Here is a 16,567-nt window from a genome sequence, read left to right on the forward strand (position 1 = left end):
TTTAATTCACAATTACTTTTTTTAAGCATTTCATAGCATTCCATTCCTTCTAATTCTAGTATCTGAAGTCCTTGAATATAAAAATCAGTTTCTCAATAAAAATGGCTTATTTCCCCATGTATTTGATTAGTTAATCCAGAAGCATTAATTAGGAAGTCTTTTCTAATTCATTTTTTTTTAGAGTAACCATCAGAATTTACTGACCTGGAATTATTTTCATACATTAAATATTCCTCGTTTTATGCAGGAATCTTAGTTCAGCTTCTTGACTTTATTTACCTGGAATCCATAATTTGTCTCAGAATCACAGCCTTTTTGTGTTTCCCAACTACTTTGGGTTTAACTCACTTTCATTTGTAATGATTATCTTGCCTTCTAATGAGTCAAAAAATGTACTAAATATTATGTGTTTTACTTTTCCAAAACTTATTTTAGTGGAAGGATCATTGAGCATATCCAGTCAACCTTACTGCCAGAGGCAGAAATCATCTACTTCTTTCTTGGTCAGTGTTGGCAATTTGCAATTTTTCATATAAATTATTCACTTAATCTGTTTTGTATTGATATAAAGTTGTTTATATTATCCTACTATTCTTTAAATCTCTCCTGTGTTTATTTCTTGAGTTCATCTTCATTCCTAATAATTCTATGTCTCTAATTTTTCTTAATCAATTTCGCAAAGCTATATGTGTGTGTGTGTGTGTGTGTGTGTGTAGACACACTTTCTTTTTAAGAAACCAACTTTTGACTAAGTTTAAGTAGACCCTCTCTACTATATCAGTTTTATACTCCAGAGGTCAACAAACCTTTTTCTGCAGAGGGCCAGAAACTTTAAAACTGAAAAATACAGTAATCAGAATAAAACACTTAATTGATGGGCTCAATAATAGGATGGAAGAGGCAGAGGAATAGGATGGAATAAACAGAGGAAAGAATCAACAAACTTGAAGATAAAATAATAGAAATTAACCATCTGAGTAACTGAAAGAAAATTTTTAAAAAGATAAACAGAAACTTAGGGACTTAAAAGAGTATAACAAATTATTTAACATTTGTGTCTTCAGAGTCCCAGAGGAAAGAACAAAGGCAAGGCAGAAAAGAACTTGAAGAAATAATGGCTGAAAACTTCTTGTATTTGGCAAAAAATATAAGTAAATGGATTTAAGAAGCTGACCAAAACTTAAATAAGCTAAACTCCATAAATCTGCACCAAGACATATCATAGTTCAAATTCTGAAAACCTAAGGAAGGAAAGAGAGAGGCAAGGAGTAAGGGAGGAAGGACAAGAAATAGAGAAATGACACCTTACTTATAATGGAAAAAGAATATAAAAAAATGAGGTTCTCATCATTAATCAGAGTTCAGAAGGAATTTTTGGAAAAAAAATCTCAAAATTTCACCAGTTTGCTGGTGTTAAAAGGAAAGTAGAATCTTATTTCTGGTAAAAACATCCTTCAAAATGAAGGGAAAAATCGAGAGAATTTCAGGGGAAGGAAAGCTAAGAGACTTTATTGCCAAGAGACATACAATAAAAACAATAAAAGCCTAATAAAATTTCCCTAAACACAGAGGAAATGATACACAAAGGAATTTTAGAAGACCAAGAAGGATGAATGAACATAGTAAGTAAAAATTTGGGTAAGTACAGTAGGCTTTCCTTCTCCTCTTGAGTTTTCCAAAATTATGTTAGATGGTTGGAGCAAAAATTACAACATGGATGTGGTTCTAAATATATGCAGAAGTACTATTTAAGACAATTAGAAATAGCGAAGAGTAAAGAGACATGAAGGGAAGTAAGATTTCTACATTTGACTAGAACTGGTAAATGGATGACACCATACATGCTGTGAGCTTTATATTTATAATGCAATACTTAATCAAACAATAAAATGGTTTGTAAAAAAAATGCCAAAAACATCATCAAAAAGTTAAAAATGGAATTCTAAAATATATTCAACTTATCCCCAGGAAAGCAAGGGAAAAAATAATGAAGATAGCAAAATGGAAAACATTAAAATAACATAGAGTATTAATGAAGCAAAGAACTGTTTGTTTGAAAAGATCAATAAAATTGACAAACTTCTAGAAAGATTTTCAAAGAATAAAAGCGATATGACACAATTTAACAATATCCGGAGTAAAATAGGGGATATCACTACAGACATCAAAAGTATAACAAAGGAATACTACAACCCTACATTCATAAACTTAACAAACTGAGATGAAAGACTAATTCTTTGAAAAACACAAACTACCGCAACTCAATATGAAATAGGTAACTTAAACAGCCCCATAAACTATTACAGAAATTTAATTTATAATTAAAACTCCCTCACCAAAATTCCAATGCCTAGATGCTTTTGTTGGTAAATTCTATCAAGTGTAAACAGAATTAACATCTATTCTAAACAATCTCTTAGATAATAGAAGAGGAAGAAACACTTCCCAATTCATTTTGAAGCTATTACCCTGACAGTAAAACCAGAGAAAACACTACAAAAAAAGAAAGCTATGATCAATATCCCTCATGAATACAAATGCAAAAATCCTTAACAAAACTTTAGTCAATATAATTTGGTAACATATAAAGAACATTATACACTGTGACCAAGTAAGGTTTATTTCAGGGGTGCAAGGCTGGTTCAATATTCAAAATTCAATTAATGTACCTACCATATTAACAGGCTAAAGGAGAAAAATCATATGATCATATCAATTGATGCAGGAAAAAAACATTTGATAAAATTTAGCACTAATTCATGAAAATAAAAACTCTCAGAAAAATAGGAATAAAGGGAATTTCCTTAACTTGATGAAGAGCATCTACAAGAAACCTACCACTAACCTTATATTTAATGCTAAAACACCAAATCCTTTCCTGAGATTGGGAATAGGGCAAGGATATCTCTTCCCCACTCTTATTCAGATATAGTGCTGAAAGTTCTCAGCACTGAATTAAGAAAGGAAATAAAAGGCATACAGATCAGAAAGAAAGAAAAACTATTTCTATTTGCAAATGATATCATCATGCAAGATATCCCAAGGAATCTACACAAACCTCCTAGAATAAGTGAGTTAAGCACGGTCTCAGCATACAAGATAAACATACAAAAGACAATGCTATATATACTTGCAATAAAACCATGAATATGTGAGTGAAAAACACAGTATCATGTACAATCTCAAAAAACAAATGAAACGCCTAGGTGTAAAGTTAATAAAAGAAAATATAGAACTTAATACATTGAAAACTACACAATACTGACTAAAGAAATCAAAGAAGATCTAAACAAATTAAGATATCTTGTGATCATGGATTCAAAGACTCAATATTGGAAAATGGCAAATTTCCTCAAATTGGTATAGAGGTTTAACATAATTCTTATCAAACTCTCAGTAAGATATTTGTGTAAAGATGGATAAGATTATTCTAAAATTTATATGGAAAGACAGTGGACTAAAACATCTAATTTTGGAAAAGAGTAAGGTAGAAACAAGTGGTCTATATGATTTCAAGTGTTATAAAATAGAAAAATCAGGGTGGTTCAGTTGTTTAAGCATCTGCCTTCGGCTCTGGTCATGATCCCAGAGTCCTGGTACCAAACCCCACATCAAGTTCCCTGCTTGCCTGAGAGTCTGCTTCTCCCTCTCCCACTGCCCTTCCCCTGCTTGTGCTTGCCCAGCCCCCCTCCCAAATAAATAAAATATTATAAAAAATGGAAAAATCAATACTGTCTGGTATTGGTGGAGGTATAGACACATAGATCAATGGTATATAACAGATGACCCAGATACAGACCCACAGAAATATGTCCAACTGATTCTTGTCCAGCTTGTTTTCAACAGAGGAGCAAAAACCATTCAATAGAGGAAAGAAAGCCTTTACAACAAACACGATACTGGGACAACTGAACATCATAAGGCAAAAAAACCCAAAAAACAACAACAAAAAAAAAACCAACCTAGATGTAAGTCTCACATTTCATACAAAATTAACTCTAAATGGATCATGGACTTAAAAGTAAAATGTAAGATCACAGAACTTTTAGAAAAGAACACAAGATAAAAGTCAAAATCTTTGTGATCTAGGGCTAAGCAAAGAGTCTGTGATACCAAAAGCATGATCCATAAAAAGGCAAAATTGATAAAATGGACTTCATCCAACAAAATGAAAAATTGTTGCTCTGTGAAAGACCCTGTTAGGAGGAAGACAAGCTAGAGAGTGGGAGGAAATACTTGCAAATTATTTTAGATATTGGACAAAGGACTAGTCTCTAGAATACATATTTTTAAAAAATATACTCAAAACTCAACAATGAAAAAATAAACAACCCAATTAGAAAAAGAGGAAAAGACATGAAGAAACACATCACTGAAGAAGAAACGTAGGTGCCAAATAAGCACATGGAAATGTGTTCAACATCATTAGCCATTGGTGAAGTATAGAATAAAACCTATTACAATAATTAAAACTTGGTGACATCACCAAATGCCGATAAGGAAGTGAAGAAACTGGATCATTCAAACATTGCTGGTGGGAATATAAACTGGAATGGCCACTCTGAAAAGTCTGGCAATTTCTTAAAAACTAAATATTCAACTGTCCTATGACTCAGCAATTTCAGGGCTGGGCATTTATCCCAGAGAAATGAAGTCTATGTTCACACAAACACCTGTACACAAATGAAAACAGCTTTATTCATAATAGCCCAAACTGATCAGATATCCTTCAGCAGGCAAAGGGTTAAACTGTGATCCATCCATACTGTGGAAAGCCACTCAGCTCTGAAAAATGCAGGAACAAGCAGATGCACTTGCAGCAACGGGTATGAATCCCCGAAGAACTATGCTGAATGCAAAGAGCTTATCCCAAAAGTTTATGTATGATCCTGGTTATACAATGTTACTGAAATAACAATTATAAAAATGGAGAACACATGATGGTTGGAAGTAGGGGTGAGTGTGGAGCAAAGTTGGTGTGGCCATAAAAGGGCTTCAGGAGGAGTCTTTGTGTTTGAATGTTGTATATGGAAATGTTCTGTGTATTGACTGTCAACGTCATTATCCTGGTGGTGATATTGTAGTAGTTTTGCTACTAGTTGGGATAAACCGGGTGAAGGGTATATGAGAGGGATCTCTGGATTGGTTTTTACAATTGCATGTGAATTTACTGTTACCTCAAAATGAAAGTTTAAAATTTTAGCATTTGGGGCTCAGTTGGTTAAGCATCTGCCTTTGGTTCAGGTTATGATCCTAGGATACTGGGACTGAGCCCCACATGGGGCTCCCTTCTCAGGGGGGAGCCTGCTTCTCCCTCTCCCCTCCCTTCCTTCTCATGTCCACATGAGTGGTCTCTCTCAAATAAATAAAATCTTAAAAAAATAAATAAATTTTTAGCATTAAGCATGTTTTAGTTTATAAAACGGGCTCTTTATTTTAAACGTCCATGCCATTCCAAAGGTAAGTATTGGTCTGTTGCCTCCATTTCAGGCTTGAGAAGTTTAATGTAACATAGACAACTTCTAAATTACTAAGAAAAAAGATCAGGAAAAGACACAAGGGAAGTCCTAATTTAGAACAAATAATATCCTTTTGCATCCAAGACAGAACTAATTTAAATGATATGTGATGGTTACCTTACTGAATTGTGGTATATGCCCCACCACAAAGTAATAATTAAATGTTAAAATTATGGTAACCTTTAGGAAGATTAAAACATTAAGTCTGGCACTGGAAATAGGTCAGATGTGGTCAGGTATACTGCAAATGCCTTTAAATGAACTTAAAATGACCATAGCACCTGGGTTTGGAAGGATCAAGTACAATATTCTCCACTAAGTTATAATTTTTTTTCTACAATCATTATTGACATTAGAATCTGCTTTGACCTGGAAGCTTTATATGATCAGGTCTTCAGCTCTGCAAGTTAGTAAAAGCTTGTACCCTTGTACTCCTGGGCTAAAATCTCTTGTTTCTAGAGATGTAAACTTGGCTGTCTTTATCTGGTCTGACTTCAGTATTTCAGATCTGCCGTTGAACAGTTGGTATGAACCTTTCAGAAGGCATTACAAACTGAAATTAGTGTCGGGAAATCTTCATTGAGGCTGACTAACTGCATTTCTAAGTTTTCCATCAAGGCTAATAGGTTTTGGAGTCAGCAACTACTGTCTAGCAGTACTTACAGTAAACACTTAAAAATCTGTACTTTGGGTTTGCCAAAGTGGGCATTAGTGCCCTTTCAAGTTTATTTAAAGACTCAGTTCAGTTCTAGCTGACTCCCTCTCAAACAAGCAGGGGTGTTATGCATAGAACGACTGCACAGGAAATCTGGTTTTGCCTTCCACCACTTACGTTTTAAGCAGAAATGCCATCACTACACAAAACCTACAGGAATCCCACTCTGAGTAATTAAGTGACCAACCTCTTAAAAACTTGCCAGAAGCAACAGTGTCTATAAAAATCGATTTAGTGTGTCAGTTGAGTTCCATCTCTGCATTTAAAATTAGGATTATTTGGAGAAAAATAAGTTATCCCATCATTTGCACGGTAACCACATAATTACCGAAACAAAGGACTAAAACGGACATTTTAACGCAGTGTCTCAATGATGAGAAAATGGGTTAATGTGAGGTGTCATGCATTCTGTCAGAGATGTGGTACAGTGAGGTCCTTTCAGGCTGCTGCTGGTGAAAGTTTTGTGAAGTGTTTCCTTACTTGAGACATCGAGCTGTTCAAATCCTAGGGTGGATGGAAGAGGTCTGGGCTCCACAGGGAAGCGCTTCATTTTCTTAAGTGAATCATGAAAATACACCGCTTTTTTCCCCTCCAGGAAAGCGGGATGCCTGATGATGTTCTTTACCACTAATGAGAAACTGTCATCCTATCTAAATGAACCAAAAATGCCATTTAACTCATGACTTGCCCAAACTCTATCCCCTTCTGAAATTTATTTTTATTCCAGCAACCTGGTCACCATGTGTAAACAGCAGTCCATTCTGAGTTTAAAAACATAAATGCTGAATATGTTCCATTTGTAAATTGTTCTTTCCCATTAAGGAGGACAAGGACGTCTTTCTTTAGACACGTTTTATCTTTTATTGTGTTCTTTTTTCTACACGCAGAAACGAAAATTACACCAACTAGAAACACTATTCTGCTCTTTCCTTGCTAAAGCACAGATTAATTTCGTGGAACAAAAGTCTTCAAAAATCATTTTTCATTATAAATTTGTTGAAAAACATTGATATTCAAAACATGGTTTTTCTGTGTGTACAAAATGTTTTTTGTTTTTTTTTAAAGCAGCGACAACGGTGAAGGCGCCGATGGCAATCTCTCTGAGACACGGTGTTGTTAGACGCCGCCGCCGATGATGCTGGGCACGCAGAGGGCTTGGAGGCTTGACTCCGGCAGCTGCCTTCATAGTTTGCTGGCCTAGATCGAGTTTTGTCTGTGCCCAAACGTCTGTTTTCTAGACCCAATCCCATGCCCACTAACAAACAAGCTTCATTGTTTAAATGGCACCTGTTATTTTTTTATCATCAGTAGTTGTGCAAAACCCAAACATTTCTGTATTTAATGATCCGGACAGGAGCCAGACACTTCATGCCACACTGTCATTCAATTTCCACACAGAGCCTGGCTGATCTCAGCCTGCGCTGTTCGAGAAGGTCTTCGGAGCACATTAAAATAAACAAGATGTGTCGTGTGACGGGGAAACTTTAGTTTGAGACTCGGTTGGGCTGATTCAAATTCGCTGTCATAAAAACAACTTCAATTTTATTTTCCATAGTGTGAGCTTCACCTTTCAAAGTGATTCGAAAACTGGCCTAAAGGAGAACTTCGAGAACCTGAGAATCTTGGCTACTGTGGCTATGCTTTATACTTTTATTTTTTTCAAATCAAGACTACTCTTTGTGTTCCAAATATTTTGGGATAAATATTGCCTTCAAAAATCAATGTTTCTTGTAAGAATGCATGCCATTAAAGTTCTTGTTTTTAATTACTGATTTGTGTCCCAGGTAAAATAATTTATAAAATATTACACTTTAAATGAAGATGCCCAAACCATGCAAAAAAAAAAAAAATATTAAGTGCTTTGCGATTATTGGGAACTCATCATGAAGTGGATAGAGTAAGTGCATTTGCCTGTATAAGAATAAACATTTTATCAAGTACAACTGTGCAAAAAAAACCCTGAACTGATTCGTGGGCACCACTAGGAGTTTTCTGTAGCTACAAGATACTGGTTTATCACATGCTTCTCTGCGCTCTTACAGAGAAAGAACATGTTCAATCAGGCCTGATGGGCTTGCACCGGTAACATTTGTACAAATTCCTCTTCCGGCCTGGCCTGTCCTGTTCACTAAAGCAGACTAATTTGGTAAACACCAAGCCTCAAAGTTTCCAATCACTAACTCCCAAGAAAATTTTCTACAGTCTCTTGTGGAAAATAAAAAAAAAATGGCATTTTGCTGACACGCAAGGCAGCTTCTGCTAGCAGTAGAACTTTTAAGATTGCCAAAATAAAACACTGAATACACCAGTACTCCAGAAAGACAGAAGGGCTGTGTGTGATTGTGTCAAGTGTTGGTCCCACAGAAGCAGGGTCCTCATGAAATAGAAATATCCAAACACTTTTAAAATCATCTTTATTTTGGTTGCAAAGATACAATTTACTCATGTAGTATTTTATTTGTTCCCATTTGAAGTCTCATAGCTTTGCCATGTAAAACACTGACTTCACTATCAAACTGCTATGTAAGAACGTTATAAAATACAAACTGTAAACTAAGATAATCCTCTTTACAGTATTCAGATTAGTGCATTAAAACAACATTGATTTAAAAAAGCAAGTGAGTTAATTGGCAAAGATCCAAGTTGTTTTCTAATGAAGGAAGGTACAAAATGGTATGCAAGGTAAACATTAAATTTTAAGTGTTAGTGCTCAAAAACAATAATTCTGGGAAAGTTCCTTCCCCAAAGTAATTCTGATCCAAGGATACACATGTAGCCATTACTCTAAGGGACTTAAGGTAATTAATTTTCCACAGTAATAGCTGTGGAAGTACACAACAGAATAACAAGGTGGGGTCTTCAGATTCCTAATGCAATAGGTATGGATTTTTCATACTCTTCCTTCAAATTAAACATTTATAGTGACTACACATTCCCCAGCAAACATCAGACTTACACAGGGCCTATGTAAAAACAATCTATCCTTAGTATTTTACTAGGCAAACTACAGCAAATGCTTAATATATACACATCGGGAGTATGAGATACTCTAGGAAATTATTCACTGATTTCATTTAGAGTAAACAAGGGTCTTAAGAGAAAACCAACAAGAAAAGTTAAATAGGTAATTTGTGCTGCTATGAACCAGGGAAAACAAACAAACAAACAAACAAACACCACAAACAGGTATGATAATTTTTTAAAATATTGTTGAGAATATTTCCTCTGCTGGCCCAAATCGAAATTAAATTTGAGATTTTTAATTGAAGGAACCCAAATCTGGGTATACATCACTCTGTGAGAGACAGATGCCCATGAAACACATGCACACCTTTACATTTACTGATTCCAATAACTAAGTCAACAGGTAAATAAATTATAAGTGAAAGGCATCTACAATGTGGACAAAACCTCACAGTTATTAGATTGAAAAGTGTAAAGTAATGCCAGCAGTCATACTGAGAAAAACTTTCAGTGTTAGAAAATACCAGATTGAATCCAAAGGAAAATTTCCTCCCAAATGAAAATAATGAAGTCTGGGAGCCATCCTTTATGGAGTAACTTAAAAATAATAATACAAAAGCCCCATGATTACAGGAATCTTCCTACATAATTTAGAGAATGTAGTGCAATAGCGCGCTCCTTTATAATTTAGCCTTTGACTTTCCATATGATGAGACCGAGAATTACAACTCCGATGACAATGATGAAAATGATGATGCACAGGGTTTTTCTGGATTTGCGCTGCAGATGCAAAAACAAAACCATGTTTACAGGCGTACTGGAGTGTCTGTAGCAACTGGAAATCACTTGCTCATTTCTAGAGTAAAATCAATAGTAATTAACTGCCCTCAAATTTTGGGCTGTGGTTTTTTTTTTTTTTTTGCTTCTCAAAAATCTCTTCAAATACAAGTGGCACTATTCTTTCAAAAAAAGTCTTCCTGAATTAATGATATAATTCAGGGGCCAATTATTCCCTTTTTGTTGGTCATATTCCTGGGTGTGGTCGGGCTTACAAAAGGAGACACAGAGAAATGAAAATTACCGACTTAAGCAACAGACTGAGGTAGACCTCTGTATAAAAACTAAGAACAGCTTAAAAGCTAACTAAAGAGCAGCTCTTTAAAATGAGTTCTCTGAAAATATCAGCAAGTGTAAATGTTTGGGCATTTCTCCTGAAGTAAATTTATTAGTTTCCAAAATTCCCATTCTTAAATGTTAGTGGAAACTGCATTTAAAATCTCAACATACAAATGAAAAACAAAGAGCTAAAAAAAATTGTAACGCAGTCACTTAAAATATAGAGGTTAAAAGTTTTGTTCCATTCTTCATTCTGGCCCAGCAGATGTCCATTTTCCTTAAGGGCTTGCGTATCTCACAGCAACATGCATTCGGAATCCCTTCTCTCTCTTTTTTAAAGATTTTATTTATTTACTTGACAGAGAGAAAAAGAAGCAAAAGAGAGCATAAGCAGGGGTAGGGGCAAAGGGAGCCGGAGAAGTAGGCTCCCAGCTAAGCAGCGAGCCCTAGGAGGGGGTGGGTCCCACATGATCTGATCTGGAGGCAGATGCTTAACCAACTGAGACACCAAGGCACCCCAGAATTCTTTTTCTTACAAGGTTGAAAAGTTTGTAAATTTTCTTTGTCAACACACAGTACCATAAAATTTATGGAAAGATAGATTTCCGACTCTGAAATTCTCCCGAAAACTATGATGACTTTCAGTATACCACATACTCAGCAATTTTTTCAATGGAATATTCCTTATAATGTGAAGTACAACTTTCCTAGAGTTTCAGTGTCATCTTGCCTACATATTTTCCCCAGACGCCACCTGAGTCCCATAGACACATGTGTAATACACCTGTAAGAACAATCGCAGGCCTCCCCCTCCAGGGGATCTGTAGACACATACCCAGGGCACCCTCTCTTGTGTGGGATGGTGAGGTCCCAGGGTATGGCAATGGTAAGAGTACAGATCAGCTTCCCTTCCACTCATGGCTCACACAAACTATTTAGAAGCACCATATTTCGCAGAGGCATGAGTTTACTATCAAGACTTCCAAGGAGAACTACAGGGAAGCTGCTTTTTTCTCCAGCACTCATGTTGAATGGCTCTTCCCTCATCCCTCCAGGGTCCATGGGATTCAGTACTGGGCAGCTCCAGATTTGGAGGTATGGCTTGGAAAGATGAGCTCCTTTCCCCCAGGGTAGCTGTAGGGTTTGTCCTTCCCCAAGGAAGGGGAAAAGTAAAACTTGGAGATGGATCTACATCTCTCCCAAATCCAAAGCAAAACAAACTCATGTAAACCTAGTTACTGATAAATCCTGCTAAACACTACATTTGAGTAACTGCAGGGATTTATAGATTATCGTGTGTGTGTCTGTGTGTTTGTGTGTGTTCAATTACTCATGAATGATCCCTACGGTCTGTGACATCATCCTGAGCTGCACACCTGAATCACGTGCACACAGAAGGTCAAGGTGAGTTAGCGTTATTACTTCACTGAGGACAGATAGCTGTAACTCAGCAGTGTCTATACAACTTCACTCTTCTCCATGTATCACTAAGTATGCAGTGATTTGCCTAGGGAAAAATGGCACTGAAATGAAAGGGGACTTCTGAGAAAATGAGAAAAGTGTTAATGAGAAAAGTGAAAAAAAATTGAAAATATCTAAGATTGTGATAATATCTTAGGTATTTTAGAAGAAGGCAACACGGTCTGAGAAAATAATTATGAACAACTATAAAAAGTGGAGTGTTAAGAGGTAAAGCAAATGCTGTGGTGGTACTTAGGGGTTCCCAAAGAGCCTGGCCTCATTCTTACTGTCTACATATCATATGCCATATGCATAGTTCACGGTCCTAATATCTGTGTAGTACTCTGATATGCTTTCTATCTGTCACGTATATGGACTCCCTACATTAACCTGATCCCCTGAAGAAATCAGTTCATTCCTGGTGAAGGGTCTGCTGAATGCCTATGATACCCAGTGACCAAGGGCACTTGAAGGGAATATAAGTACCACAGGACCTGCTGAGAACTCTCTAGAGCACAGATCTTTGCCTTCTTACTGAAGAGTGCCACGGACAAAAAAGAAAGAAAAGGTGGAAGGAAACAGTGAGAGAAACAGAGGAAGAAAGTTATCAAAGATGTTTCTGGCTTGGAAGGTCACAATAGCATCAACCGCCAACTGCCAGAAATGCTTAGAGGTGTCTGTCCACTGCTCCTCTCAGGTATTTAGACATTGAACTTCCTATCCCTGGGGCCACAATTCTGGTCTGATCCTGAGAACAAACAGGAAACAGGCTAAACCCAGTTTTAAACGGACTGGCAGATTTCTGACCTGTCTTCCATGGGATTTTAAATTTTAACATCTCTCGCCACTTTATACCTCATCAATCTCTGTCTCTCTCTCTCTCTCTCTCTCTCTCTCACACACACACACACACACACACACACACACACACAGGTTGGAAAGCCTAAATTACAAGATAACTCACTGCGGTTAATATTACCTGATATTCTGCTGCCCTTGACAGCTGCTGGTTTGCCTGCTGAACGTGAACGTCTGCATTCTCCACGTTGGCTTCTATGCTGTCTTTAAAATAAAACACACACACACACGCACAGCTGTTAGATGTGTGTTGATGCCCCAGTAAGAGAGGTGCCTAAGTCACAAGACTTCATGCAACATAAGACCAAACATGTTCACTATTCAAATGTTAACGCTGGCAGTATACGGGCAAAGCTGAATTTCTTTTTAAACTGGCTCTGAGTCTTCCCTACACCATTCTTCAAACGATCCAAACAACACAGATATTTGGAAAGAAACTGGATCATCTTATTATGACACAATTCCAGTTCTACTTGGTAACCCCCCAAAAGTATTATGCAGTCTGGGTGCTCATGGTCAAGGCAGCACCAGACATCTAACAACTGCTCCTGAGAGTAAACGCCATCTTGAAAACCATCATTTGCTCATGGTCATCACCAACCTACCTGCGGGCTGAAACCAAGCCCTCCCTGAGGGCTCAGGCAGCCTTCTTAAGTGGCGACAGTTGCCCTTCCCTCCCTGCTCTGGCCGAGAGGGAGAACCAGTAGCACCCTGCAGCCTGAGACCATGGCCTCTCCCTTCTCCCCACCAACACTCAGCTTAAAGCTCACGCTTTGCAAATGCCTCCAAACCCCTATAGCAGACATTTGTAGAACGCAAGGCCTTTCCTTTATTCTTTGAATATTTTAGCTCTGGATTCACTGAGGGACCCTTCAATGCTTCTCTTATACACACTGCCAGTTTCTCAAGCCAGCTGCTGACCTGCTAACACCCTGCTTTCTCCGTGCCTTGACCACACTTTTTCTGACTTCACCTGTTTCCCCATCCCAGCCACCCACCTCCATGATCATATCCCAAGCCTCATCATTACTGAAAACTGCAACTTCTCCATAAACTCAGTTTCAAACCTCACTCTCTGAGCATCATCTGCTGTCTAGCACGCTCTTTCCAACACCCTGACTTTACTGACCCTACCACTGACCCTTTCACTGCCCCTCACTACACTTCATGCTCTCACCTTCCTCCTGACCCAGCTTAGATCTCCTGGGACACCACGGAGCCATGCTTTCTTGCACTCACCATCGGCTCCCTTGCCACCTACTTCGGTCAGACTTATGTGACAACACCCCAACCTGTACCCTCCTCACAGCTGAGCATGGGTACCAAACAAACAAACAAACCCGACATTGATTTCTTTCACTTTGAATTTGTGACTGCCAAGCAAGCCTCCTTCATTTCAAATGGCACCTCACACTTAACATATCCCCAAGTCGTTGCTCTCCATCCTTCCAGACCCCTCCAGTTCCTGATTGCCCCATCTCAGAAAATGGCAACATCATCATTTCCCTGGGCTTGTCCCCAACCTTATGAATTGTCCTTGAATTAATTCCCTCTCACACCCACATCCAGCCAGTCACCCAGTCTTCTTGGCTCTGCATTTTACAGCTGTCCAGGATTCCATCGCTTCTCACTGCTTCGCTGCTTCCATCCTGATCTGAGGCAACACACTGCCCACCCTGACTCCTGCCATCACCTTGGAAGAGGTCTCTTTGCTTCTGGTCTTGTCCCTTTACAGTCTGCTCTCAAACTCACAGCCAAAGTGAGTCTATTAAAACTCAAGTTGGATGATAACACTCCTCTGCTCAAATCCTCTTGTGGCTTCCCATCTGGTAATAGGAATGCAAGTCCTCACTGGGGCTCAGAGCCCTGCATGGTGCCGAACTTTACAACATCATCTCTGTCTCCCTCTTGCTCATTTCACTCACCAAAAATATCAGACGTGCTTCCACCTGAAGGCCTTTGCACTTGCAGTTTGCTTTACCTGGAAAATTTTCTTTCACTTGCTCCCTTAATTCCAAGAAGTCTTCACTAAAATGTCACCTGTCAGTAAGGTCTTACTTGACCACCCTAGTAAAGCAGTAACATTCCCCATCTCACTACCTGCCTTACTTTCCTGAGAGCACTTATCGGCATTTACTTACTTTTCTTTCCTTTTGTAAAAATTCTCTCTCTCCTCCATCTAGATTACAAGGTTCATAACAGCAGGGTCTTTTACCTCTTGTTTAATTTCAGCTCAATCCCCAATGCCTAGATTTGTGCCCGGGCACAGCAGGCACTCAATAAACACGTACTGGATGAACGAATGAATTGGTTCTGAAATCTTACCCCAGGATCTACTGTGGCTACAGAGAAGGGTAAGAATGGACAAGTAACAGCTATGGCAAAATACAGGTCCAAGTATTTCAATGAATATTTTCAAATGTAGAAAATATCTGAAATCTATCTTTGGACATGTCCACTGATATTTTCGTATTTCTAAATGATCAAGATGATCAGGACACTCATCAGTGCTGACAGTTACACCTAAACTGAAGAGCTACTCCATTTAAAACTTACAGGGAGTCTTAGTCACTGATTTTTTTTTTTTTTTAATTTGTAAAAGAATGCTTCGCATCTAAGTAATACCACTATATCACTGTACTGAAAAGACACCGGAATAAATGATCACCAAACGGCTACCTATCCCCTCTGGTCTAAAAGACAAGGTCGCATGTACAATTATAAAGAGCACAGGTTTCCCAGGAAGTAGCTGGTGTGACGAGAACTGGTAGGGGCTGAGACGGAAACCAGGGGTCCAGCAAACAGGCGGCAGTGAGACTGCATGCCGCCTCCATGATCCTGGCGGCCACAGACTCTGGTGAGATTCATTTCACAAATAAATGAAGCTGGTTGATTTAATCAGTGGGAGTCAAAGATAAGATCTGTTTTAGATAATGCCAAAGGTGATGCTTTGTCTGTTGATGGAGCCTGTGCTTTTAATTCCAGGAGTTCCTGGAGAGACAGGGGTCACTCTTGCTTGAGACATTACAGCAGGTAAACTGCATGAAGTCTGCTCCCACCCCAGCGAGGCTTACCTATCACATCTCCTTGTTCGTGGATCATCATTCCCAAATCTTTAAATATTTCATTAATATCCATAATATCAGCCTGAGAGAAAGAGGCATATGTTACTATAATCAGAAATTCAGCCCCAATCCACAAAAGGGGAAAATTAACCCCCACACACACACAAAAAAACCCAAACCACTACTTAGACACAAGTGAGAATGTATCTAGGCTTAATATATAAATTTTGGAACTATCAGGAAATGATGTGATTAGAAGCAATCTTAAGTAAGATGATCTTGAATAACTGGAACCAGTTCCTTAGAAGTTAAGTTTATAACATTAAAAATACCAAGCGAGGCAGCATGGAAACCAGGAATCTGTAACAGAGAATAGCCCTGGGTCACTGAGTTTTTGTTTATGTAATCTGATAGTTCTGTTATCACAAGCAATAGTATTTCCTTGTAAGAGTATAAAATATCATTGTTATGATTTATTTCTAGTAAAAGCTTACATATCAATTTGACATTATAAAAGTATAAAACATTAAGTATAAATTTTAATTAATAAATTTGATTATGCAATGGAATAGTGATGAACAACTTTTAACTTATCTTTTCTTTAATATATGATAAGTATTATTTTGCCTAATTAAAGAGTAAAGTTTAAATATTCTATTGGGGGGACAACTTACATATTCATCCTGTGTCTTAGTTTCCCCATCTATAAAATGGTGATGATGATGACACAGTTAACTACTTCATGGTTTTTATGAGAACGAAAGGAGATAGTGCAAAGAATTTATCACATGGTGCTTAAAAACCCTCAACAAGCCTTCTAGAGAATAGGTAGGTTCCACAAGAACTAATGCTTATTAACCCTTCAACTC

At 37.7% G+C, this 16,567-nt stretch overlaps 1 protein-coding gene across 1 annotated transcript in view; it reads right to left on the bottom strand.

Moving 5' to 3' along the window:
- Window positions 1-8,631: 8,631 nt before the first annotated feature.
- The window catches only part of STX7 (syntaxin 7), a 45,927-nt gene continuing 37,991 nt past the window's right edge, over window positions 8,632-16,567 (bottom strand). The window contains exons 8-10 of the mRNA XM_032843508.1: window positions 15,708-15,780; window positions 12,755-12,837; window positions 8,632-9,978 (exon numbers count right to left, since the gene is read on the bottom strand). Of these exons, the coding sequence (XP_032699399.1) occupies window positions 9,886-9,978; window positions 12,755-12,837; window positions 15,708-15,780 (249 nt within the window). The 3' untranslated portion in view covers window positions 8,632-9,885. The remainder of the gene's footprint in view (window positions 9,979-12,754; window positions 12,838-15,707; window positions 15,781-16,567) is intronic.

This window comes from Lontra canadensis, unplaced genomic scaffold (assembly GCF_010015895.1).
Source record: "Lontra canadensis isolate GAN:19392208 unplaced genomic scaffold, GSC_riverotter_1.0 scaffold141, whole genome shotgun sequence".
Classification (NCBI taxonomy): Eukaryota; Metazoa; Chordata; class Mammalia; order Carnivora; family Mustelidae; genus Lontra; species Lontra canadensis.